The sequence below is a fragment of the Prionailurus viverrinus genome, chromosome C1 (genome assembly GCF_022837055.1).
Source record: "Prionailurus viverrinus isolate Anna chromosome C1, UM_Priviv_1.0, whole genome shotgun sequence".
Classification (NCBI taxonomy): Eukaryota; Metazoa; Chordata; class Mammalia; order Carnivora; family Felidae; genus Prionailurus; species Prionailurus viverrinus.
In genome coordinates, this window is record NC_062568.1 from 178,271,733 (window position 1) to 178,299,713 (window position 27,981).

A 27,981-nucleotide genomic window follows, 5' to 3' on the forward strand; every position below is an offset into this window, starting at 1 on the left:
TGAAGAGAACAGACTATTATTTGTGAGACAGATGGTCTAATATCATGCTACTCTCTGTGTTTACTTCCTGTGTCACTTTCAAGCTTTTAGTAAAGCCTTTTCGAAAGTCTCGGCCTCCTGTCATCATGCTGCTGGCATTAAGGGCAGCATGGTGATCTACATTTCCACATTCAAAGCTCCCACCCAAGAGCAGCTATAAATAGCCTTTTAGCTCTACACCAAGACCAGATGTGCCAAAGCTCAGCACAGATATAGCCAGAAGGAAACATCACTTTCCTTCTCTGACCTTCAGTTCCCTCTACTTCCGGGTATAGCACGATGTCCTAGTTTAGCCCAAACTGAATTTAGAGTCTGAATTGTGGTGGAATTCGTGGGCTCGTGTATGAGTTAATACATGAAAAGTTTCCCTGGGGAGAGGTCAGAGATAAATGGAGGGAACAGCAGAGACTTACTTAGTCCCTATATTTGCCAGAGGAACTCTGGAGAGTAGGTGTCTTAATTTGAATTCCCCTTGAAACAAACCCTGAAACAAAAATACAACAACAAGTAGATCATTAGGTGGTACAGGAAACATTAGTAGGAAAGTGAGGAGTTAGAAAGGGAAGGAAAAGTCAATAAGGAACAAATTATCCAACAACTTATCACTATAGTGACTAGAGCTTAATCCCACGGAAAAACTGTAGGAAATTGTATAGAATACAAGTCTCAGAGTTACTGCATGTCAGGGGTAAGGAACTGGGATATATATACACCAACTCCTATCAGTCATTGGTTGAGGACTGCTCCAGGGAGTATTAATTCCCTTCACTACCACCCCTGCCAGTGCACTTGCAGCCTGCCCAATACAGGGGCTGAGTGACCTTCATGCAAAGAGATGCAGATGCAGACTAGTGGTAGTTTATTAGTGAGTTCTTTTTTTTTTTTTTTAATTTTTTTTTAACGTTTATTTATTTTTGAGACAGAGAGAGACAGAGCATGAACAGGGGAGGGGCAGAGAGAGAGGGAGACACAGAATCTGAAACAGGCTCCAGGCTCTGAGCGGTCAGCACAGAGCCCGACGTGGGGCTCGAACTCACGGACCGTGAGATCATGACCTGAGCCGAAGTCGGACGCTTAACCGACCAAGCCACCCAGGCGCCCCTATTAGTGAGTTCTTAAGTGATAAGGTGCAAAGGGTAAAGACAGGGCACCAATAGCATCTGCTACAAAAGGGCTGGAGCTAGGTGTGCATCAGATCTTTGTGAGATTTGGGGCAAACTTGGGGAAGCTTTGGGGCTTTAGTAACAAACTTAGGGAGCTGATAATTTCCTTCCTTTCCTTCCTCTACTATAAACTGTAGTGCCAAGGCCAGAGGTGGAAGACAACCTATGCCTGCTGGAGAATTCTGGCGAAGGTATCAGGCAATTAAAAGGCTCCTTGAAGAGGTTTCTGGACCAGAAGAATACAAGCAAATTTCCCTCAATTCCTCAGACACCTCTGAGTACTACCTGGAATATCTAGGAAGGCTTTTGCATGGCAAAATGAGAGCTAAGTACCAATGTGATTGGACATTAATATTAAGATGTTTTCTTTTGAACCCATAGAGGCCTGGAATATTCTGGTTGCATAGAGCTGTGGTGATGCTCCATGAGATGGCATATAGCATATATGAAGGGGCTAGGGCAGCAGTGAACACAGAGACACATTCAATAAAAGACAATTTTGGTTACTTTTGTGATCTCATTTAGTGAAAGTGTTCATCAAAGACAGAGGCACAGGGGTGCCTGGGTGGCGCAGTCGGTTAAGCGTCCGCCTTCAGCCAGGTCACGATCTCGCGGTCCGTGAGTTCGAGCCCCGCGTCAGGCTTTGGGCTGATGGCTCGGAGCCTGGAGCCTGTTTCCGATTCTGTGTCTCCCTCTCTCTCTGCCCCTCCCCCGTTCATGCTCTGTCTCTCTCTGTCCCCAAAATAAATAAACGTTGAAAAAAAAAAAAAAAAAGACAGAGGCACATCTCTCAGAATGCCAAATCCTTTGAGTAAAGTTCCTACAGGCCTGTCTCAGACTTTGAGTAAAAGGGAATTAGAGCCAATCACTTTCCCTACCCCATCTAGACCTTCTGACCTGTAAGGTATTTGCGTCCGTGTATATTTATGTATGTGTGTGTGTGATCACATCAATGTGCATGTTTCTGTGTATGTCCATGATATGTGTGTACAATGTGCATATGTTCATGTGTGCATGTCTGTGGGTATCTGTGTCACTTTGTGGGGGTTGAGGGGTAGGGCTGATACTGCCCTGTTCTCCTGTGCAACTTGCAACAAGCCCAGAGGTCTCTGCTTCCAAGCTGCACTGTGATTTTGAATTTGAGGGAAATTAAAGGCACAAATTATTCAGGCAACCCTTGCTCTTGGGGTCAGCTGCACAGAGCCCGGGTAGTGGGCTAAATAGATGATTGATTGTCCAGCCAGGCACAGCCTGGGCCAGAGCCTAAAAACCACATTTGTGAACATGATCAGGGGAAGCAGGGACAAGAAACAGAGAAAGCAGAGAGAAGTGAAGCAGAAGCAGATAGCTCAAAAACTGAAGCCAAAAGAGGTGCCTGGGTGGCTCAGTCTGTTAAACATCTGACTCTTAATTTTGGCTAAGGTCAGGATCCTTGAGTAGTGGGATTGAGCCCCAGACTGGGCTCTGTGCTGAGCATGGAGCATGCTTAGGATTTTCTCTCTCTCTCTCTCTCTCTCTCTCTCTCCCCCCCCCCCTCTCCCCTGCTCTGCCCCTATCCCCCTACCACTCGCACTCTCTCTCTAAAATGAAAACAAAAAACTGAAACCAAGAAACAAACAAAAAAACTAGAAACAGGCCCATAAATACAGAGAAAAAACTGGTGGTTACCAAACTGGGCAAAGGGGAGTGGGAGGTATAGGCTTCCAGTTACAGAATCAATAATTCATGGAGATGAAAGGTATAACATAAGGAATATGGTCAATGATAGTATAATAGTCTTATATGGTGACAGATGGTATCTACACTTGTGGTGAGCATAGTATAGTGTATAGAGTTGTTGAATTATTATGTTGTACACCTGGAACTAATATAACATTGTGTGTCCACTATACACAATTTTATGTGTGTGTGTGTGTGTGTGTGTGTGTACTGGAACCAAGAGCCAAGAACTGAGAAGCCCTTTTCTATGATATAAGATAATTTTCCAACCTATTATCTCAGGAGGCCCAGATTAGCCAGGCAGAACTTCCTGGATAGTCCCTGTTCAATGCCAATCCAAGATGAAAAGGGCCAAGTTACAAAATAAATTGCTTGGATGAAGATGGAAACTCAGCATGGTTTCCCTGGGACCCAGTATAGCAGCCAGAATCTGAGCAGATGCATGCTCCATGTACAGGAAATTCACTAGCCACTTTGGCCATACAGGAAGCAATCATCGTCACAATAACAATGGCATATGTTTACATAGGGACAAACAGTTTATGAAGCCCTTTAACTGTATGATCTCATTTGAGCCTCGTTTGGGCCTCTGGGGACAGTGTCATATCCACTGCAGAAATAAAGTGATGTAAACTTGGAAGTTAAGTGATTTTCCCATGGCTATATAACTGATTAGTGACACAGCTAGGACCAGAATTTAGGTTTGTCTGTTTCCAAAACCAGAAAATTCTGTCTTTTCTGTTTCCTTTCCTAAACTGGTCTCCTCAGTTCTCCCTTCCTAGAGACATACAAGTGCTCCTGAGAAAATAAGGGTCCACTTCATTGGGCCCTAAAAAACCCAAGAACCTGATTGTCCTTAAGCAGATATGGTCCTCAGCTCAGTCACATGATGCTCCTCCTGCCAATTCATCCAGGGAAACTTGTATGAGCTGGGATAGAGGCAATCTGGGAACAGAAAATCTCAGGAGGTGTCCAGTGTATGCACCTGGGCCTGTTCAGCTCAGCAGAAAGAAGGAAGGCAGAAACACCTCCAGGACTCTTCCATCAGGGTACAAGCACCTCAGCCCCAGCAAGAGACCTGGATGCTCTTAATTCCTAGCTATGAAAACAGTAATTTTCTTCTAAAAGATACTTGGATTACAAAGAAAGAAAAGTCCTGGGGCGCCTGGGTGGCTCAGTCAGGTAAGCATCAGACTTCGACTCAGGTCATGATCTCACAGTCCATGGGTCGAGCTCCATGTCAGACTCTGTGCTGATAGCTGGGGAGCCTGGAGCCTGCTTCAGATTCTGTATCTCCCTCTCTCTCTGCCCCTCCCCCACTCATTCTCTTTCTCTGTCTCTCTCTCTCTCTCTTTCTCTTCCTCTCAAAAAATAAATAAATGTAATAAAAAAAATTTTTAAACTTTAGGTTTCAAGGCAACATGATATAAGAGCAAGCTTCCCATAGGTAAGGATAGCTTGGGATATGTTGAAGTGAGGAAGAAGAATTGAAGAGAAGCAAAGAGGATGGAGGAAGAGTTGAGCCTGAACTTCTCTGATGAGATGTGCTTATGACAGATTTGCCTATTCTGGACATTTCATATAATATGTGGTCTTTTGTGACTGGTTTCTTTCACTGAGCACAATTTTTTCAAGGGTCATCCATGTTGTGGCATATATCAGTACTTCATTCCTTTTTCCAGTCAAATAATGTTCTATCGTATAGAGATACCACATTTGGTTTATTCATACATCAGTTGATGGACATTTGTATTGTTTTCTCTCTGTGGCTGTTATGAATAATGCTCCTATGAACATCATATACGAGTTTAGTGCAGACACATATTTTCGTTTCTGCTGGAGTGGAATTGTTTGATCATGTGGTAACTCTGTTTTTAACTTTTTTTTTCTTTATTTACTCTTTATAGTTTTAAGTAAGCTCTAGACCCAACATGGGGCTTGAACTCATGACCCCAAGATCCAGAGTCATGTGCTCTACTGACTGAGCCAGCCAGGCCCCCGCAGGCATTTTGATGAACAGCCAGTTTTCCAAAGTTGCTCTACCATTTTATGATCCCATCATCAATGAATGAAGGTTCCAATTTCTCTTCATCTTCACCAACACTTGCTATTGTCTGTCTTTTGTTTTAGTCACTCTATGGCTGTGAAGTGACATCTCCCTGTGCTTTTGTTTTTGTTGCTGTTAAGTTTATTTATTTAGTCTCTATACCCAAGATTATTGGGTATATTATCATGGGGCTTGAATTTGCAACCCTGAGATCAAAAGTTGCATGTTCTACTGACTGAGCCAGCCAGGTGCCACTCCCCATTGTTTTTGGTTTTCATTTCCTTAATGACTTTTTTTTTCTTTTATTATTGTTATTTTTAATGTTTATTTATTTTTGAGAGAGACAGAGACAGAGTGCGAGTGGGGGAGGGGCAAAGAGAGAAGGAGACAGAATCTGAAGCAGGCTCCAGGCTCTGAGCTGTCAGCACAGAACCCGACATGGGGCTTGAACCCACGAACCCGAGATCATGACCTGAGCCAAAGTTGGACACTTAACTGACTGAGCCACCCAGGCTCCCTTTAATTTTTTTTTTAATGTTTATTCATTTTTGAGAGAGAGAGAGAGAGAGAGTGGGGGGGGGGGAGTGCAAGCGGGGGAGGGGCAGAGAGAGAGGGAGACACAGAATCTGAAGCAGGCTCCAGTCTCTGAGCTGTCAGCACAGAGCCTGATGAAGGACTCAAACCCATGAGCCATGAGATCATGACCTGAGCTGAAGTCGGACACTTAACTGACTGAGCCACCCAGGTACCCCCTTTAATGACTTTTCATGTGTTATTGACCATTTGTATACCTTCTATGGGGAAATGCTTATTCATAAATATCCTTTGCCCATTTTTAAATTGCATTATTTATCTCTTTATTATTGAGTTGTAAAAGTTCTTATACATTCAGGATATAATCAGAAGGTATATCCTACGGATAAAAAACTTCAAAGAAATCTTCAATGTTATTAATAATTTTAATGTTGGTAGTAATATTGGTAATGCAATTTTGAATGTAATGATGTATATTGTAGGATAAAACAAATAAATACTATTAGTATTGAAAACCAAAACCAAGTAAAAGAGAAGGGAGATACAAATTTAAAAATAAAGACAAAAATCCTATAATGTTCATTTTGAATTGGAAATCAGTATGGATTCAGTTTTTTTAAAAATTTATCTCCCAGCTTTGTCTTTTAAAAGCACCTAGAAGCTATAACTTGTAGTAGATTCTATGGATGCCTCTTCTATATTCCCTTCAGCCTGCTCAGAGTTCACCTGAAGCTGCAGTAAACACTTCAAATCATGCTTATGAAGTCATACGTCTGACACAAGTGCTGGGATTTAACAATCTAGACAATTCCTCAAACAATAAGGGATGGAGGTTAGTGGATAAATATCCCAGTGTTTCTGTCCCTGAGTGGGAGGGTTCTGGAACACGTTTTAGGCTGTTCCTTAGAGGATTCCCAACAGGATTGAGCCCCATTTGCTCACAACAGCAATGTGTTCATTAATACACCCTTTACTGGCTTTCTTCCCTTTCCTGATTCATTTCCCCACTTCCTGACTTATACTTCTTGGGATCATCTTCCAAAGAAAATACTTGCACTCAAATCCTTGTCTCGGGGTCTGCTTTCAGGAGAATCCAAATGAGGACAAACTCCAATAGTAATCAGTATACCTAGCACTCACATTGTAATCTCTAATTACTATCTTTCACTAAAATAAGCCACAATTCCTAAAGAAATAGATTATGACAGGTATAGGGCAAGGAAAGTATAAGGTAAACTTGGGTTATCTTATTGTGCCAGAAAACAAGGAAGTCCTCAAAGACTATTGGAGACATATCACAAGCACGTGAGGCATGTTGAAGGAATTCTCATTGGCCAAATTTGGGATTACTTTAGAATCAAAAAGAATAATGACTGTGATTTTTGAATATTGAACAAAGAGGGAAGCCTGGTTGGCTCAATTTGTTAGGTCTCTGATTCTTAATTTCAGCTCAGGTCATGGTCTTACAGATTGTGAGATCGAGCCCCAAATCAGGCTCTGCACCGACAATATGGAGCCTGCTTGGGATTCTCTCTGTCCTTCTCCCTCTTCCTCTCTCTGAAAAATAAATAAATAAACATTTTTAAAATATTGAACAAATAAAAATTAATAAGTCCACAGTGATGCTCAGAGAGAGACAGAGAAAGAGAGGGGATTAATTGAAAATAAACTTTTATACACACTATTCTGAAAATGGACAACAAAAAGAAATTAAGCATTTACCCTACCTTTAAAGAGGAACTGTGGATAATTCCAGTAGAGAAGAGAAAGCTTTTCTTTATGGGAAAATGTCAGCTAGTGAATGTAAAAGGAACAATGGAAGTAAAAACAGCCATTTCTCTACTCATAAAATACTTGCTTATGGCAAGAAAAACTAGTGGATGCTGAAACCCTGAGTGAAGGGCTTTTGGGGACAAGATATTTGCACTCTATCAAAGCATCACTCACAGGTTATTCTGTTGCTAATTGCAAAGAGAAAACCCTATCTTTACAATTTGGAGATCTGGGAGATCACTAACTTAATCAAGTGAACAAATCTAGAATCACTATTAATGAAACAACCCAACATTATGAGCATCATGATGTGATACAGTATAAAGTACACAGTAAAACCTATTAAATATTTTTACCTAAACGTTTAATTGAATTTAAGCAAATTTTTAGCTACAACTGTCAGTTACAGGAAATATAAGGGTTAGAAGAGCAAGGTAAATTACTACTAAGAAACAACTTTGGGGGTGCCTGAGTGGCTCAGTTGGTTAAGCGTCCGACTTCGGCTCAGGTCATGATCTCACAGTCCATGAGTTCAAGCCCTGTGTCAGGCTCTGTGCTGACAGCTCCAGAGCCTGGAGCTGGCTTCGGATTCTGTGTCTCCCTCTCTCTCTGCCCCTCCCCTGCTTGTGCTCTGTCTCTCTCTGTCTCAAAAATAAATAAAAACATTTAAAGAAATTAAAAAAAAAAAGAAACAACTTTGTGGGGTACCTGGGTGGCTCAGTCGGTTAGGCATCTAACTTTGCTTCAGGTCATAATCTCACAGTTCATAGGTTTAAGTCCCACATCGGGTTGCTGACAGCTGAGATCCTGGAGTCTGTTTCAGATTCTGTGTTTCCTTCTTTCTCTGCCCCTCCCCTGCTCATGCTGTCTCTCTCTCAAAAATAAATAAACCTAAACATTTTTTTAAATAAAAATAAATAAATAAAAAGAAACAACTTTGTCTCCTCAACCAGTAGGTATGCTGGATTCTGAGTTCTCCCTCCTTGAACTGTATCAGGAAATTCTCTCCATGCATTGAGATAAGGCAATTATAGAACTCTCGGCTTTTGATTCCCTTCTCTCAAGGATCACTCTCTTGTTCTGCCTGTTTTCCAATATCTGAAAAATGTTCCAAATATTTTGCCCAAAGTGTTACATGTTTTATGCTGAAGGGTAAATTATGATTGGAAGTGAAAGTCCATGTGGAGATACTTTGAGATCATATAGATATCCTGTTCTCTGACATCTTTTTATGCAATGGTTTTTAGCATCCATTGACTATTCTTATTATACCATTTATTGCTGTGATGGTTGAAAATAGTAATTTTCTGAATATCACTCTTCTACATTTATTTGTTAGTCTGTTACCATGAAAAATTTATTTCCTTTTTTCCTCTTTCACTCATCTATTTAGGTATTTGTGTAGTAGACAGACTCTAGGGTGGTCCCCATGATCCCTACCTCCCAAAGTTCACTGCCTTATGTGGTATCTTCCTTTTGAGGGTGAATGGGACCTGTAACTTGCTTCTAGCCAATAGAATATGGTGAAAGTGACTGTATATACATGTGGTTATCTGTTTGTGATTACATTACATAAGATTAAAACTGTCTTGCAAGGGGACTATTTTTCCTTTGCTAGATTGTAAGAAACAAGCTGCCATGTTGTAAACTGCCATATGGAGAGGGACACCTTGCAAACAGCTGAGGGTGGCCTCCTGTTGACAGCCAGCAAGAAAGAGGCCCTCAATCTGGCAGTTCACCAGGAACTGAATGCTATCAACAAGCACACAAGTGAATCCTTATCCAGTCGAACCTCAGATGAGATGACTGCCCTGGTAAACAAGCTGATTATAATTTTGTAAGACCCTGAAGCTGAGGATGCAATGAAGCCATGCCCAGATTCCTGACTTTTTGAGACAGTGAGAATAAATGTGTGTTATATTAAGCCACTAAGTTCATGATATTATTGTTACATAGCACTAGATAGCTAATACAATTATTCACATCTCTTAGTGAAAGGACTCATGGGTCCTTTTCTGAGTTATCTTTTTAAACTAGAATATGCATTAAAATCAAGTATAGAAATGAATTAAACTTAAAACTGGATCTTCAAATTATTGTTTCACAAGTTGTTTAAGAAGAATGAAGCCTATTCTGTCTCATTGCTCTCAACAAGAAGGAGTAAAAAGGTTTTCTGTATCATTTAAAAAAATTAATGTAAAAATTTTTAATGTTTATTATTTTTTGAGAGAGAGAGACAAAGCACAAGCAGGGGAGGGGCAGAAAAAAAGGGAGACACAGAATCCAAGGTAGGTTCCAGATCTGAGCTGTCAGTACAGAGCCCAATGTGGGACTTGAACTCATGAACCACCAGATCATGACCTAAGTCAAAGTCAGATGCTTAACCAACTGAGCCACCAGGCACCCCAGGCTTTTTAAACCATTAAAAGTTAAATAGGGGTATCTGGCTGCCTCAGTCAGAAGAACATGCAGCTCTTGACCTTGGGGTGTGAGTTTGGGCCCCACATGGGGTGTAGAGATCACTTAAATAAATACAACTCCAAAACAAAACAAAACAAACAAACAAAAAATAAAACCTATCTTAGAAATACTGCTTATGTCATATTTATATCATTCTAAAAATTTTAGAATTTGTGTTATATATAATTTACACAAAAATAAATACACATATATTTGGAAGATACTTAAAATATTTTACTAATGGGGTATAATAATCAAATGGTTTGGAGAATACTGTTTATATTTTTAATGTTTATTAATTTAGGGAGAGAGAGAGTGTGTGTGTGTGCATGTGCGTGCGCAAGTGGGAGAGGGGCAGAGAGAGAGAGGGAAACAGAGAATCCTAAGCAGGCTCTTAGCTGTCATGACGCACAGAGCCTTTCACAGGGGTTGAACTCACGAACTATGAAATCATGACCTGAGCCAAAATCAAAAGCTAGACACTTAACCAAGTGAGCCACCCAAGATGCCTCAGAACATACTGTTTTCTATGTGTAACTTTTTCCCTGTTATAAAAAGCTGCCTTTTTTTAAAATTCAAAAGCCTTCACGTTTTTTCACTTTATTGGAAGTGCAATTCTCATCTCTATCAGCTTATTATAATCACCTAGGGAATTTTTAGACCATAAGAAGCCTGTGCCTCACCCCAAACCAATTTAATCAACTTCTCTGGGGGTTAGGTATGGTATTATTGTATTTTTATTTTTTAAATTTTTATTAAAATTCTAGTTAGTTAACATACAGTACAGTTTTGATTTGAGGAATAGAATTCAGTGATGCATCACTTACATACAACACCCAGTGTTTATCATAACATGCCCTCCATAATACCCATCTCCTTAATACTCCATCACCCATCTAGCCCATCCCCCACTAACCTCCCTCTATCAACCCTCAGTTGATTCTCAATCATTAAGAGTCTCTCATGGTTTGTCTCCCTCTCTCTTTTTTCCCCCCTCTTCCTATATATTCATCTGTTTTGTTTCTTAAAATCCACATAGGAGTAAAATCATGTAGTATTTATCTTTCTCTGACTGACTTATTTCGCCTAGGATAATACACTCTAGCTCCAACCATGTCATTGCAAATGGCAAGATTTCATTCTTTTTGATGGCTGAGTAACATTCCATTAAATCTACATACCACATCTTCTTTATCCATTCATCAGTCAATGGACATTTGGGCTCCTTCCGTAGTTTGACTATTGTTGATAATGCTATTATAAACATTGGGGTGCATATACCCCTTCGAATCTGCATTTTTGTATCAGGCATGGTATTATTTTTAAAAGTTCTTCAAGATCCTGGGAAGATGGCGGCGTAAGAGGACGCTGGGCTCACCGCGCATCCTGCTGATCACTTAGATTCCACCTACACCTGCCTAAATAACCCAGAAAACCGCCAGAAGACTAGCAGAATGGACTCTCCAGAGCGAAGCACAGACAAGAGGCCCACGGAAGAGGGTAGGAAGGGCAGAGAGGCAGTGCGCGCTACACAGACTGGCGGGAGGGAGCCGGGGCAGAGAGGCGGCCCGCCGGCCAAGCAGAACCCCGGAGTCTGGCTTGCAAAAGCGGAGGGGCCAGATGGAGTGTGTTCTGACAGCAAGAGGGACTTGACATCTGGAAGGTTATAAGCTAACAGCTCTGCTTGGAGAACGGGAGGGCTGGAGGACAACGGGAGGGAGAGTTGTTGAGCCCCGGACCACAGAGCTCAGCTTGGCAGGGAACAAAGGCGCTCGCGAGTGCCATCTCCCTAGCCCAGCCCCCAGCCAAAATCCCAAAGGGAACCAGTTCCTGCCAGGGAACTTGTTGCACCGCGCAAACACCCAACGCTGTGCTTCTGGATCCATCCCTCTGGCAGATCAGACTCCCTCCCAGTGCCGCAGGGCCCCTCCGGAAGCAGATCTCCGAGGGAAAAGTGAGCTGAGCCTGCCCCTCCCGCCCCTGTGCACCTTGGTGATCCACCCCAGCTAATACGCCAGATCCCCAGCACCACAAGCCTGGCAGTGTGCAAGTAGCCCAGACGGGCCACACCACCCCACAGTGAGTCCTGCCCCTAGGAGAGGGGAAGAGAAGGCACACACCAGTCTGACTGTGGCCCCAGTGGTGGGCTGGGGGCAGACATCAAGTCTGACTGCGGCCCCGCCCACCAACGCAATTATTCAAGACAGCACAGGGGAAGTGCCCCGCAGTCCCGCACCACTCCAGGGACTATCCAAAATGACGAAACGGAAGAATTCCCCTCAGAAAAACGTCCAGGAAATAACGACAGCTAACGAACTGATCAAAAATGATTCAAACAATATAACAGAAAGTGAATTTAGAATAATAGTCATAAAATTAATCGCTGGGCTTGAAAACAGTATAAGGACAGCAGAGAATCTATTGCTACAGAGATCAAGAGACTAAGGAACAGCCAGGAGGAGCTAAAAAATGCTATCAATGAGCTGCAAAATAAAATGGAGACGACCACAGCTTGGATTGAAGAGGCAGAGGAGACAATAGGGGAACTAGAAGATAAAATTATGGAAAAAGAAGCAGCTGAGAAGAAGAGAGATAAAAAAAATCCAGGAGTATGAGGGGAAAACTAGAGAACTAAGTGATGCACTAAAGAGAAATAATCTACTCATAATTGGTATTCCAGAGGAGGAAGAGAGAGGGAAAGGTGCTGAAGGTATACTTGAAGAAATAATAGCTGAGAACTTCCCTGATCTGGGGAAGGAAAAAGGCACTGAAATCCAAGAGGCACAGAGAACTCCCTTCAGAGGTAACTTGAATCAATCTTCTGCACGACATATCATAGTGAAACTGGCAAAATACAGGGATAAAGAGAAAATTCTGAAAGCAGCTAGGGATAAACATGCTCTAACTTATAAAGGGAGACCTGTAAGACTCGTGACCGATCTCTCTACTGAAACTTGGCAGGCCAGAAAGGAATGGCAGGAGATCTTCACTGTGATGAACAGAAAAAATATGCAGCCAAGAATCCTTAATCCAGCAAGTCGGTCATTTAGAATAGAAGGAGAGATAAAGGTCTTCCCAAACAGACAAAAACTGAAGGAATTAGTCACCACTAAACCAGCCCTACAAGAGATCCTAAGGGGGATCCTGTGAGACAAGGTACCAGAGACATCGCTACAAGGATGAAACCTATGGACATCACAATGACTCTAAACCCATATCTTTCTATAATAACACTGAATGTAAATGGACTAAATGCACCAACCAAAAGACATAGGGTATCAGAATGGATAAAAAAACAAGACCCATCTATTTGTTGTCTACAAGAGACTCATTTTAGACCTGAGGACACCTTCAGATTGAGAGTGAGGGGATGGAAAAGTAGTTATCATGCCACTGGAAGTCAAAAGAAAGCTGGAGTAGCCATACTTATATCAGACAAACTAGACTTTAAGTTAAAGGCTGTAACAAGAGATGAAGAAGGGCATTATATAATAATCACAGGGTCTATCCATCCAGAAGAGCTAACAATTATAAATGTCTATGTGCCGAATACAGGAGCCCCCAAATATATAAAACAATTACTCACAAACATAAGCAACCTTATTGACAAGAATCTGGTAATTGCAGGGACTTTAACACCCCACTTACAGAAATGGAGAGATCATCTAGACACACGGTCAATAAAGAAACAAGGGCCCTGAATGATACATTGGATCAGATAGACTTGACAGATATATTTAGAACTCTGCATCCCAAAGCAACAGAATATACTTTCTTCTCGAGTGCACATGGAACATTCTCCAAGATAGATCACATACTGGGTCACAAAACAGCCCTTCATAAGTAAACAAGAATTGAGATCATACCATGCATACTTTCAGACCACAATGCTATGAAGCTTGAAATCAACCACAGGAAAACGTCTGGAAAACCTCGAAAAGCATGGAGGTTAAAGAACACCCTACTAAAGAATGAATGGGTCAACCAGGCAATTAGAGAAGAAATTAAAAAATATATGGAAACAAACGAAAATGAAAATGCAACAATCCAAACGCTTTGGGATGCAGTGAAGGCAGTCCTGAGAGGAAAATACATTGCAATCCAGGCCTGTCTCAAGAAACAAGAAAAATCCCAAATACAAAATCTAACAGCACACCTAAAGGAAATAGAAGCAGAACAGCAAAGACAGCCTAAATCCAGCAGAAGAAGAGAAATAATAAAGATCAGAGCAGAAATAAACAATATAGAATCTAAAAAAACTGTAGAGCAGATCAATGAAACCAAGAGTTGGTTTTTTGAAAAAATAAACAAAATTGATAAACCTCTAGCCACGCTTCTCAAAAAGAAAAGGGAGATGACCCAAATAGATAAAATCATGAATTAAAATGGAATTATTACAACCAATCCTTCAGAGATACAAGCAATTATCAGGGAATACTATGAAAAATTATATGCCAACAAACTGGACAACCTGGAAGAAATGGACAAATTCCTAAACACCCACACACTTCCAAAACTCAATCAGGAGGAAATAGAAAGCTTGAACAGACCCATAACCAGCGAAGAAATTGAATCAGTCATCAAAAATCTCCCAACAAATAAGAGTCCAGGACCAGATGGCTTCCCAGGGGAGTTCTACCAGACGTTTAAAGCAGAGATAATACCTATCCTTCTCAAGCTATTCCAAAAAATAGAAAGGGAAGGAAAAGGGAAGGAAAACTTCCAGACTCATTCTACGAAGCCAGTATTACTTTGATTCCTAAACCAGACAGAGACCCAGTAAAAAAAAAGAGAACTACAGGCCAATATCCCTGATGAATATGGATGCAAAAATTCTCAATAAGATACTAGCAAATCGAATTCAACAGCATATAAAAAGAATTATTCACCATGATCAAGTGGGATTCACTCCTGGGATTCAGGGCTGGTTCAACATTCGCAAATCAATCAATGTGATACATCACATTAGTAAAAGAAAAGATAAGAACCATATGATCCTGTCAATCGATACAGAAAAGGCCTTTGACAAAATTCAGCAACCTTTCTTAAAAAAAACCCTCGAGAAAGTCGGGATAGAAGGAACACACTTAAAGATCATAAAAGCCATTTATGAAAAGCCCACAGCTAACATCATCCTCAATGGGGAAAAACTGAGAGCTTTTTCCCTGAGATCAGGAACACAACAGGGATGTCCACCCTCACCGCTGCTGTTTCACATAGTGTTGGAAGTTCTAGCATCAGCAATCAGACAACAAAAGGAAATCAAAGGCATCAAAATTGGCAAAGATGAAGTTAAGCTTTCACTTTTTGCAGATGACATGATATTATACATGGAAAATCCGACAGACTCCACCAACAGTCTACTAGAACTGATACATGAATTTAGCAAAGTTGCAGGATACAAAAGCAATGTACAGAAATCAGTTGCATTCTTATACACTAATAATGAAGCAACAGAAAGACAAATAAAGAAACTGATCCAATTCACAATTTCACCAAGAAGCATAAAATACCTAGGAATAAATCTAGCCAAAGATGTACAAGATCTGTATGCTGAAAACTATAGAAAGCTTATGAAGGAAATTGAAGAAGATATAAAGAAAGGGAAAAACATTCCGTGCTCATGGATTGGAAGTATAAATATTGTTAAAATGTCAATACTACCCAAAGCTATCTACACATTCAATGCAATCCCAATCAAAATTGCACCAGCATTCTTCTCGAAGCTAGAACAAGCAATCCTAAAATTCATATGCAACCACAAAAGGCCCCGAATAGCCAAAGTAATTTTGAAGAAGAAGACCAAAGCAGGAGGCATCACAATCCCAGACTTTAGCCTCTACTACAAAACTGTCATCATCAAGACAGCATGGTATTGGCACCAAAACAGACACATAGACCAATGGAATAGAATAGAAACCCCAGAACCAGACCCACAAACGTATGGCCAACTAATCTTTGACAAAGCAGGAAAGAATATCCAATGGAAAAAAGACAGTCTCTTGAACAAATGGTGCTTGGAGAACTGGATAGCAACATGCAGAAGATTGAAACTAGACCACTTTCTCACACCATTCACAAAAATAAACACAAAATGGATAAAGGACCTGAATGTGAGACAGGAAACCGTCACAACCCTAGAGGAGAAAGCAGGAAAAGACCTCTCTGACCTCAGCCGCAGCAATTTCTTACTTGACACATCCCCAAAGGCAAGGGAATTAAAAGCAAAAACGAACTATTGGGACCTCATGAAGATAAAAAGCTTCTGCAACAGCAAAGGAAACAACCAACAAAACTAAAAGGCAACCAACGGAATGGGAAAAGATATTTGCAAATGACATATCGGACAAAGGGCTAGTATCCAAAATCTATAAAGAGCTCACCAAACTCCACACCCAAAAAACAAATAACCCAGTGAAGAAATGGGCAGAAAACATGAATAGACACTTCTCTAAAAAAGATATCCAGATGGCCAACAGGCACATGAAAAGATGCTCAAACGTCGCTCCTCATCAGGGAAATACAAATCAAAACCACACTCAGATATTACCTCACGCCAGTCAGAGTGGCCAAAATGAATAAATCAGGAGACTATAGATGCTGGTGAGGATGTGGAGAAACGGGAACCCTCTTGCACTGTTGGTGGGAATGCAAATTGGTGCAGCCACTCTGGAAAACAGTGTGGAGGTTCCTCAGAAAATTAAAAATAGACCTACCCTATGACCCAGCAATAGCACTGCTAGGAATTTACCCAAGGGATACAGGAGTACTGATGCATAGGGCCACTTGTACCCCATTGTTTATAGCAGCACTCTCAACAATAGCCAAATTATGGAAAGAGCCTAACTGTCCATCAACTGATGAATGGATAAAGAAATTGTGGTTTATATACACAATGGAGTACTACGTGGGAATGAGAAAGAATGAAATATGGCCCTTTGTAGCAACGTGGATGGAACTGGAGAGTGTGATGCTAAGTGAAATAAGCCATACAGAGAAAGACAGATACCATATGGTTTCACTCTTAGGTGGATCCTGAAAAACTTAACAGAAACCCATGGGGGAGGGGAAGGAAAAAAAAAAAAGAGGTTAAAGTGGAAGAGAGCCAAAGCATAAGAGACTCTTAAAAACTGAGAACAAACTAAGGGTTGATGGGGGGGTGGGAGGGAGGGGAGGGTGGGTGATGGGTATTGAGGAGGGCACCTTTTGGGATAAGCACTGGGTTTTGTATGGAAACAAATTTGAGAATAAACTCCATATATTGAAAAAAATAAAATAAAATAAAATAAAATAGTGAAACAAGGTTATAAAAAAAAGGTTCTTCAAGTCAGGGCTGAGAATTATTGCCTTTGAAATAGGCAATTGTCTTTGAAAAGTACCTTGTAAAAAAGGCCCATTGGAAAAAAAAATCCTGTTTGGGGTGTTATTTTCTGGCTAAACCCAACTTCTGGAAGCCCTGAAACCGACCTTTATAGGAAATATGATCCAGATCACAAGAGGTCCAGTCAGCATTCATCTCTCTTTCCTTAACCAAAATAAAATCACGAGTATTAGACGTCAAAACCAAAGCATGTTTTAGATGCTAAGTGATCTTTAACCAAGATTCAAGATTAAGTTTTGGGGCGCCTGGGTGGCTCAGTCAGTTAAGCCTCTGACTGCAATTCAGGTCATGATCTCTCAGTTCATGAGTTCAAGCCTGGGATTTTCTCTCTCTCCTTTCTCCTTCTCTCTCTCTCTCTCTCTCTCTCTCTCTCTCTCTCTCTCTGCCCCTCACTCACTTGCACCCTCACTCTCTCCAAAAAAAAAAAAAAAAGATTAAGTTTTTTGTCAAGTTTTCTTCTTTTTTTCTTTCTTTTCTTTTTTTTTAAATTTACATCCAAGTTAGTTAGCAGATAGTGAAATAATGATTTCAGGAGTAGAATCCAGTGATTCATTCCCCTGCATATAACACCCAGTGCTCAACCCAGCAAGTGTCTTCCTTAATGCCCCTTGCCCATTTAGCCCATCCCCCGCCACAACCCCTCCAGCAACCCTCAGTTTGTTCTCTATATTTAAGAGTTGTCTCTTATGTTTTTCACCCTCCCTGTCTTTATATTATTTTTGCCTCCCTCCCATTATGTTCATCTGTTTTGTATCTTAAATTCCACACATGAATGAAGTCATGATATTTGTTCTTCTCTAATTTCGCTTGGCATAATACACTCTAGTTTCATCCATGTGGTTGCAAATGGCAAGATTTCATTCTTTTTGATTGCCAAGTAATAATCCATTGTATATATATACCCCATCTTCTTTATCCATTCATCTGTTCGTGGACATTTGGTCTCTTTCCATACTTTGGCTATTGTCGATAGCACTGTTATAAATACTGGGGTGCATGTGCCCCTTCGAAACTGTATCCTTTGGATAAATACCTAGTAGTGCAATTGTGGAATTGTAGGGTAGTTCTACTTTTAATTTTTTAAGGAACCTTTATACTATTTTCCAGAGTGGCTGCACCAGTTTGCATTCCCACCAGCAGTGCAAAAGCGTTCCTCTTTCTCTGTATCCTTGCCAACATCTGTTGTTGCCTGAGTTGTTAATTTTAGCCATTCTGATAGGTGTGAGGTGGCATCTCATTGTGGTTTTGATTTGTATTTCCCTGATGATGAGTGATGTTGAGCATCTTTTCATGTGTCTGTTAGCCAACTGGATGTGTTCTTTGGAGAAGTGTCTATTCATGTCTTTTGCCCATTTCTTCACTGGCTTATTTGTTTTTTGGGTGTTGACTTTGATAAGTTCTTTATAGCTTTTGGATACTCACCCTTTATCTGATATGTCATTTGCAAATATTGTCTCCCATTCCATTAGTTGTCTTTTAGTTTTGTTGACTGTTCCCTTCACTGTGCAGAAGCTTTTTATTTTGATGAGGTCCCAATAGTTCATTTTTGCTTCTGTTTCTCTTGCCTCTGGAGACATGTTGAGTAAGATGTTATTGCGGCCAAGGTCAAAGAGGCTTTTGCCTTCTTTCTCCTCTAGGATTTTGATGGCTTCCTGTCTTACATTTAGGTCTTTCATCCATTTTGAGTTTATTTTTGTGTGTGGTGTAAGAAAGTGGTCCAGGTTCATTTTTCTGCATGCCGCTGTCCAGTTTTCCCAGCACCATTTGCCAAAGAGACTATCTTTATTCCATTGGATATTGTTTCCTGCTTTGTCAAAGATTAGTTGGTCGTACATTTGTGGGTCCATTTCTGGGTTCTCTAGTCTGTTCCATTGATCTGAGTGTCTGTTTTGGTGCCAGTACCACACTGTCTTGATGATTACAGCTTTGTAATACATCCCGAAGTTTGGAATTGTGATGCCTCCAGCTTTGGTTTTCTTTTTCAGGATTGCTTTGGCTATTCAGGGTCTTTTTCTTGTTCCATACAGATTTTAGGATTGTTTGTTATAGCTCTGTGAAGAATGCTGGTATTATTTTGATAAGGATTGCACTGAATATGTAGATTGCTCTGGGTAGTATTGACATTTTAACGATATTTGCTCTTCCAATCCAGGAGCATGGAATATTTTTCCTTTATTTTGTGTGTGTGTCTTCAATTTCTTTCATAAGCTTTCTATAGTTTTTCAGTGTATAGATTCTTCACTTCTTTGGTTAGGTTTATTCCTAGGTATTTCATGGTTTTTGGTGCAATTGTAAATGGAATCAGTTCCTTGATTCCTCTTTCTGCTTCTTCATTATTGGTGTATAGAAATGCAACAATTTCTGTGCATTCATTTTATATCCTGTGACTTTGCTGAATTCATGGATCAGTTCTAGCAGGATTTTTTTGGTGGAATCCTTTGGGTTTTCCATATAGAGTATCATGTCTGCGAAGAGTAAAAGTTTGACTTGCTCCTTACCGATTTGGATGCCTTTTATTTCTTTGTGTTTGATTCCTGAGGCTAGGACTTCCAACATTATGTTGAATAACAGTGGCAAGAGTGGACATCCCTGTCGTGTTCCTGACTTAAGGGGAGAGTTCTCAGTTTTCCCCCATTGAGGATGTTATTAGCAGTGGGTCTTTTTTATATGGCTTTTATGAACTCAAGGAATGATCCTTCTATCCCTACTTTCTTGAGGGTTTTTATCAAGAAAGGATTTTGTCAAATGCTTTCTCTGCATCTATTGGGAGAATCATTTACTTTTTGTCCTTTCTTTTATTAATGTGATGTATCACATCGATTGACTTGCAGATGTTGAACCAGCCATGCATCCCAGGTATAAATACCACTTGGTCATGGTGAATAATTCTTTTAATGTATTGTTGGATCCAGTTGGCTAGTATCTTGTTGAGACTTTCTGCATCCATATTCATCAGGGAAATTGTTATGTAGTTCTCCTTTTTAGTGGAGTCTTTGTCTGGTTTTGGAATCAAAGTAATGGTGGCCTCATAGAATTAGTTTGGAAGTTTTCCTATCATTTCTATTTTTTGGAACAGCTTCAAAAGAATAGGTATTAATTCTTCTTTAAATGTTTGATAGAATTCCCCTGGATAGCCATCCGGCCCTGGACTCTTGCTTTTTGGGGGATTTTTGATTACTAATTCAATTTCTTTATTGGGTACAAGTCTGTTCAAATTTTCTATTTCTTCCCATTTCAGTTTTGGTAGTTTGTATGTTTCAAGGAATTTGTCCATTTCTTCCAGATTGCCCAATTTATTGGCATATAATTGCTCATAATATTCTCTTATTATTGTTTGTATTTCTGCTGTGTTGGTTATGATCTCTCCTCTTTCATTCTTGATTTTATTTATTTGGGTCCTTTCCTTTTTCTTTTTGATTACACTGACTAGGGGGTTATCAATTTTGTTAATTCTTTCAAAGAACCAGCTCCTGGTTTCACTGATCTGTTCTACTGTTTTGTTTTGTTTTGTTTTGTTTTGTTTTGTTTTGATAGCATTGATTTCTGCTGTAATCTTTATTATTTCCTGCTTCTGCTGGTTTGGGATTTTATTTGCTGTTATTTTTACAGCTCTTTAAAGTGTAAGGTTGTGTATCTGAGACCTTTCTTCCTTTTTTAGGAAGGCCTGGATTGCTATATACTTCCCTCTTATGACTGCCTTTGCTGCATCCCAGAGATTTTGGGCTGTGGTGTAATCAGTTTCATTGGCTTCCATGTACTTTTTAATTTCTTCTTTAACTTCTTGGTTAGCCCATTCATTCTTTAGTAGGATGTTTTTAGTCTCCAAGTATTTGTTGTCTTTCCAATTTTTTTCTTGTGGTTGACTTCAAGGTTCATAGCACTGTGGTCTGAATATATGCATGATATGATCTTGATCTTTTTGTACTTGCTGAAGACTGATTTGTGTCCTAGTATATGATCTATTCTGGAGAATGTTCCATGTGCACTAGAGAAGAATGTGTATTCTGCTGCTTTGGGATGAAATGTTCTGAATATATATGTTAAGTCAATTTGGTCCAGTGTGTCATTCAAAGCCATTGTTTCCTTGTTCATTTTCTTTTTTTTTAAATTTTTTTTTCAACGTTTATTTATTTTTGGGACAGAGAGAGACAGAGCATGAACGGGGGAGGGGCAGAGAGAGAGGGAGACACAGAATCGGAAACAGGCTCCAGGCTCTGAGCCATCAGCCCAGAGCCCGACGCGGGGCTCGAACCCACGGACCGCGAGATCGTGACCTGGCTGAAGTCGGACGCTTAACCGACTGCGCCACCCAGGCGCCCCACCTTGTTCATTTTCTGCTTAGATGATCTGTCCATTGTTTTAAGTGGGGTGTTGAAGTCCCCTATTTTTATGGTATTATTGCCAATGAGTTTCTTTATGTTTGTGATTAATTGATCTATATATTTGGGTGTCTGCATGTTGGGGGCATAATGTTTACAATTGTTAGATCTTGATGGATAGACCCCTTAATTGTGATATAAAATCCTTCTTCATCTCTTGTTACAGTCTTTGTTTTAAAATCTACATTGTCTGATATAAGTATAGCTACTCTGGCTTTCTTTTGGTGACCATTAGCATGATCGATGGTTCTCCATCTTCTTACTTTCAATATGAAGGTGACTTTAGGTCTAAAATGAGTCTCTTGTAAACAGCATATAGATGGATCTTATTTTCTTATCCATTCAGTTACCTTATGTCTTTTGATTGGAGTGTTTAGTCCATTGACATTTACAGTGAGTACTGAAAGATATGAATTTATTGCCATTGTGTTGCCTATAGAGTTGGAATTTCTGGTGATGTTCTATGGTCCTTTCTAGTCTTTGTTGCTTTTGGTCTTTTTTTTTTTTTTTCAATCTTTTCTCCCCTCAGAGAGTTCCCTTTAATATTTCTCATAGGGCTGGTTTAGTGGTCACTAACTCCTTTAGTTTTCATTTTTCTAGGAAACTCTTTATCTCTCCTTCTATTTTGTTTTCAACGTTTATTTATTTTTGGGACAGAGAGAGACAGAGCATGAACGGGGGAGGGGCAGAGAGAGAGGGAGACACAGAATCGGAAACAGGCTCCAGGCTCTGAACCATCAGCCCAGACAGAGCCCGACATGGGGCTCGAACTCACGGACCGCGAGATCGTGACCTGGCTGAAGTCGGACGCTTAACCGACTGCGCCACCCAGGCGCCCCTCTCCTTCTATTTTGAATGACAGCATTGCTGGATAAAGAATTCTTGGCTGCGTATTTTTCCAATTCAGCACATTGAATATATCCTGCCACTCCTTTCTGGCCTGCCAAGTTTCTGAGGATAGATCTGCTGCAAACCTGATCTGTCTTCCTTTATAGGTTAAGGACTTTTTTTCCCTTGCTGCTTTCATAGTTCTTTCCTTGTCTGTGTATTTTGTGAATTTGACTATGATATGCTTTGTTGATGGTCGGTTTTTGTTGAACCTAATGGGAGTTCTCTGTGCTTCCTAGATTTTGATGTTTGTGTCTTTCCCCAGGTTAGGAAAGTTTTTATCTATGATTTGCTCACTTAAACCTTCTACCCCTTTTTCTCTCTCTTCATCTTCTGGAACTCCTATGATTCAGACGTTATTCCTTTTTAATAAGTCACTGAGTTCTTTAATTCTTATATCATGCTCTTTTGCCTGGATTTCCCTCTTTTCTTCTGCTCCATTATTCTCCATAATTTTTTCTTCTATATCGCTGATTCACTGCTCTGTTTCATCCATCCTTGCTGCCGTGGCATCTAATAGAGATTGTATCTCAGCTATAGCATTTTTTAATTTCGACCTGACTAGATTTTACTTTTTTAAATCTCTGCAGAAAGGGATTCCATGCTTTTTTTCAACCCCAGTTAGTATTCTTGTTATCGTAATTCTCAATTCTAGTTCAGACATCTTCCTTATATCTGTGCTGATTGAGTCCCTGGCTGTTGTTTCTTCCTGTTCTTTCTTTTGGGGTGAATTCCTTCTTTTTGTCATTTTGGAGGACGAGAAAGAATTAATAAAATTAAAAATTAGAATTAAAATTAGAAAATTAAAACAACAAAAAAATCAAATAAAGGAAGCTTGATCCTAGATGTGTTTTGGTCTCGTTGTTGAAAAAAGCTTAACAGAATAAAGAAGAAAGGGAAAGAAAAGAAAAGAGGGGGAAAACATAAAAAGAAAAAGAGAAAAAAAAGAAAAAAGAAAACGATTAAAAAAATTCTTAATGTATACAATAAAATGGAATAAAATGAAATGAGAAAGTAAAACAGAATAAAAAATTTACAAAAAATACAGTTAAAATGTTTTTTAAATCTTTTATAAAAACAGAAAATGAAAATAATTTTTTTCTCTTTCTCTATCCAAGAATAAGAAAAGAAAAAGAGAAAAAAATGAATAGATGGACCATCAAACAGAATGAAATCTGAATGAAATTACATCCAGTTTGCCCTAGAAGCCAAACTAGGAAGCACTTTATAGTACATACACTCAGCAGGGGCAGAGACTTGTGGTCATTCTCTAGGGCTTGGTTGGCACAGTTAGATTGGGTTTGGTGTAATGGCTCTGTTCTCCACTAGGTGGTTTGCTTAGCTTGTTGGGGTGGATTGGTGTGGCTCTGGTGTCTGTGTATGTGCAGGCGAGGGACAGGTTAACATGGTATCACACAACTTCGCAGTCTGTAGCATCAGAACTCTGTGCTCTCACCAACCAGCCATCAGGCACCCTTCCTTGTCTCCAGCTTCCATCCCCTCCCCACTTCTACAATGTCGGTCACCAAGTCATCAGCCGGCCAGGTGGCACCTCTCTCCTGAATTTTATCTCAGATGGGGATGTGTTTCCAAACCCGTCACTTCTGAGGGCCCTGTGGCTTGGGCCCCCTCCAGCCCTCTGGGGGAGGGTCTCACCAAGAAGTGGCCTGGTACCAGCTTGACCCCCAAGGAACGCTCATGCAACTGCACTGCAGAGGCCCAGGGACTGTGTCCAGATGTCAGTCTGCACCAGAAAAAGTTCATGCAATCATGTAGCAGCAGCGGTTCAGAGAACTATGGCAAATCAGAACACACAACTGGCACCCAGGCTTCACTGCACCCTAGTGTCCTTGTTCCAACACTGGCAAATGTTTCTGTTCTCCAGGGTCTGCTGGGACCTTTTCCCATGGGAAAGCTGCATAGCCTCTACCAGATGTCCTCTCAGCAGGAGAACCTCTCTCCCCATGTGGCCCAAGGACCCCGAGGACCTCACTGTCTGCTCCTGGGGATTCGCCCTTCCCACCAGAGCATGGCCAGGTATTGAGCTGTGGAATTTCAGACTCTGCACTCCCCTGTTTATAGAGTTCTAATGGCATTGAAACTCTCTCCTTTTTCCTTTCTCCCTTCTTGTTCAGATCCTTGTGGGTGCTTCCACTCTTTCTCTTTCCCTCTAGCTGCTTTTGGGGGGAGTGCTTTTCTTGTACTCTCCCCCCTCTGTCTGTCCTCTCTCCACAAACAAAAACAGCTCCCTACCCTCCATGGCTTCTCTCTCCCCCAGTTCACTAATCCACCGCCACATACCTGCCAAGTTCTGTGGCAGGTATTCTATGCAGATTGTTGTGTTAATCCTCAGATCAATTTTCTAGATGTGCAAAATGGTTTGTTGCTTGTCCAGTTGCATTTCAGGGATAAGCAGAGAACTTCTATGCTGCTCTGTCATCTCCAAAAAGATTAAGTTTTGGGGCGCCTGGGTAGCTCAGTCAGTTAAGCGTCTGACTTCAGCTCAGGTAATGATCTCATAGTTTATCAGTTTGAGCCGTGTGTCGGCCTCTGTGCTGAAAGCTCAGAGCCTGGAGTCTGCTTCAGATTCTGTGTCTCCCCCTCTCTCTGTCCCTCCCATGCTCATGCTCTGTCTCTGTCTGTCTCTCAATAATAAACGTTAAAAAAAATTAAAAATAAAGATTAAGTTTTGAGGGAAGTAAGGACAATGGTGGACTGTGAACTTTGAGTTCAGTTCTCTTGTGGTGTATAAAAAAACTACTTTACTTGTCCTTTTATTCTCTGTTGATTTGCTTACCAGATTAGTATTTATAACGACTGTGGAATTATTGACCCCTTCTGGGTTGTGCACCAAAAAGAAGCAGTTAAGTACCTTATATACTTTTCTTCCATTACCTCCTGCTGAAGGAACCACTGAATTTTCTATCTTCTTTGCATTCCAGCATTATGTATTTCTTTGGTTAATATGAGAAATTATTTTGTCTCTGCCTCTGGTAATTCTACAGCAAATGTTCTGCTCAAACCTTAAAGTAGTCTCTCTTATCAACCATTTTTCTTCCCTACTCATTTCCAACCCAGACTATTATTTCTCAGGAGAAATGGAAAAGAGAGAGAGAGAAGGAAAAGAAAAACGCAAATAATAGTGAACTTCTGATTAATAAGTTTAGTCTACTTCATTGTGAAATACTTTGCTAAATTGGAAAGTCTCCATTCTCTAGTCTTTAACACAACCTTCCAAGGAAAACAGTGGTATTATCCAAACTGTGTATTAACAATTAAGAATCTTTTTTAAAATGATGTATGCTCCAACCCAGTAACAATTAGCTCCCTCTAGTGTCCAAATTATAGTCTCTAAATACCATTTCCAATTAAAAAGGATCTAAAACTCCTTGGAGGAATAGCTGATTCCAGGCCTGGAAAAACAAATGTTAAGGTGAGGGGTGCCTGGGTAGCTCAGTTGATTAAGCGTCTGACTTCAGCTCAGGTCATGATCTCGTGGTTCATGAATTAAAGCCCTACATCGCACTCTGTGCTGACAGCTCAGAGCCTGGAGCCTGCTTCAGATTCTGTGTCTCCCTCTCTCCCCACCCTGCCCATGTTCACGCTCTCTTTCTTAAAAATAAACATTAAATGGCACAAAAACAGACACATAGACCAATGGAATAGAATAGAAACCCCAGAACTAGACCCACAAACGTATGGCCAACTCATCTTTGACAAAGCAGGAAAGAACATCCAATGGAAAAAAGACAGTCTCTTTAACAAATGGTGCTGGGAGAACTGGACAGCAACATGCAGAAGGTTGAAACTAGACCACTTTCTCACACCATTCACAAAAATAAACTCAAATGGATAAAGGACCTGAATGTGAGACAGGAAACCATCAAAACCTTAGAGGAGAAAGCAGGAAAAGACCTCTCTGACCTCAGCCATAGCAATCTCTTACTCGACACATCCCCAAAGGCAAGGGAATTAAAAGCAAAAGTGAATTACTGGGACCTTATGAAGATAAAAAGCTTCTGCACAGCAAAGGAAACAACCAACAAAACTAAAAGGCAACCAACGGAATGGGAAAAGATATTTGCAATTGACATATTGGACAAAGGGCTAGTATCCAAAATCTAAAGAGCTCACCAAACTCCACACCCAAAAAACAAATAACCCAGTGAAGAAATGGGCAGAAAACATGAATAGACACTTCTCTAAAGAAGACATCCGGATGGCCAACAGGCACATGAAAAGATGTTTAGTGTCGCTCCTTATCAGGGAAATACAAATCAAAACCACACTCAGGTATCACCTCACACCAGTCAGAGTGGCCAAAATGAACAAATCAGGAGACTATAGATGCTGGTGAGGATGTGGAGAAACGGGAACCCTCTTGCACTGTTGGTGGGAATGCAAACTGGTGCAGCCACTCTGGAAAGCAGTGTGGAGGTTCCTCAGAAAATTAAAAATAGACCTACCCTATGACCCAGCAATAGCACTGCTAGGAATTTACCCAAGGGATACAGGAGTACTGATGCATAGGGCCACTTGTACCCCAATGTTCATAGCAGCACTCTCAACAATAGCCAAATTATGGAAAGAGCCTAAATGTCCATCAACTGATGAATGGATAAAGAAATTGTGGTTTATATACACAATGGAGTACTACGTGGCAATGAGAAAAAATGAAATATGGCCTTCTGTAGCAACGTGGATGGAACTGGAGAGTGTGATGCTAAGTGAAATAAGCCATACAGAGAAAGACAGATACCATATGGTTTCACTCTTATGTGGATCCTGAGAAACTTAACAGGAACCCACGGGGGAGGGGAAGGAAAAAAAAAAAAAAAAGAGGTTAGAGAGGGAGACAGCCAAAGCATAAGAGACTGTTAAAAACTGAGAACAAACTGAGGGTTGATGGGGTGTGGGAGGGAGGAGAGGGTGGGTGATGGGTATTGAGGAGGGCACCTTTTGGGATGAGCACTGGGTGTTGTATGGAAACCAATTTGACAATAAATTTCATATATAAAAAAAATTAAAAAAAGAAATAAATGTTAAGATGAGTCTGAAGTATCTTGTGCCTGAAAGCAAGGAAGGTATCAAAGACTACTGGTGTTGTGTTAAAATCATACAGGAGCGACAGCAACGCAAGATGACAGCCACCACGGGCTCGGGAGTAAAAGTCCCTTGCAATTTTCGACTGTTGGAAGAACTGGAAGAAGGCCAGAAAGGAGTAGGAGATGGCACAGTTAGCTGGGGTCTAGAAGGTGACGAAGACATGACACTTACAAGATGGACAGGAATGATAATTGGGCTTCCAAGAACAATTTACAAAAACTGAATATACAGCCTTAAAATAGAATGTGGCCCTAAATACCCAGAAGCACCCCACTTTGTAAGATTTGTAACAAAAATTAATATGAATGGAGTTAATAGTTCTAATGGAGTGGTGGACCTAAGAGCTATATCAGTGCTAGCAAAATGGCAGAATTCATACAGCATCAAAGTTGTCCTGCAAGAGCTCAGGAGCCTAATGATGTCTAAAGAAAACATGAAACTCCCTCAGCTGCCCGAAGGACAGTGTTACAACAATTAATCAAAAAGAAAAAC

The 27,981-nt window shown here is 40.6% G+C and overlaps 1 protein-coding gene across 1 annotated transcript; it reads left to right on the forward strand.

Moving 5' to 3' along the window:
- The first annotated feature begins 368 nt into the window (after positions 1 to 368).
- LOC125173648 (ubiquitin-conjugating enzyme E2 variant 1-like) lies at positions 369 to 27,967 on the forward strand. The gene is made up of 5 exons (XM_047873038.1): positions 369 to 380; positions 1,610 to 1,616; positions 27,249 to 27,259; positions 27,524 to 27,693; positions 27,820 to 27,967. Exons 4-5 carry the CDS (start codon positions 27,524 to 27,526, stop codon positions 27,965 to 27,967), a joined length of 318 nt encoding a protein of 105 aa, XP_047728994.1. The 5' UTR covers positions 369 to 380; positions 1,610 to 1,616; positions 27,249 to 27,259.
- Positions 27,968 to 27,981: the final 14 nt, after the last annotated feature.

Coding starts and splice junctions, on each gene's coding strand:
- LOC125173648 (XM_047873038.1), top strand. CDS start 27,524: ATGACAGCCACCACGGGCTCGGGAGTAAAAGTCCCTTGCAATTTTCGA. Junction 27,694..27,819: donor ATGATAATTGGGCTTCCAAG/AACAATTTACAA, acceptor TTCTAATGGAGT/GGTGGACCTAAGAGCTATAT.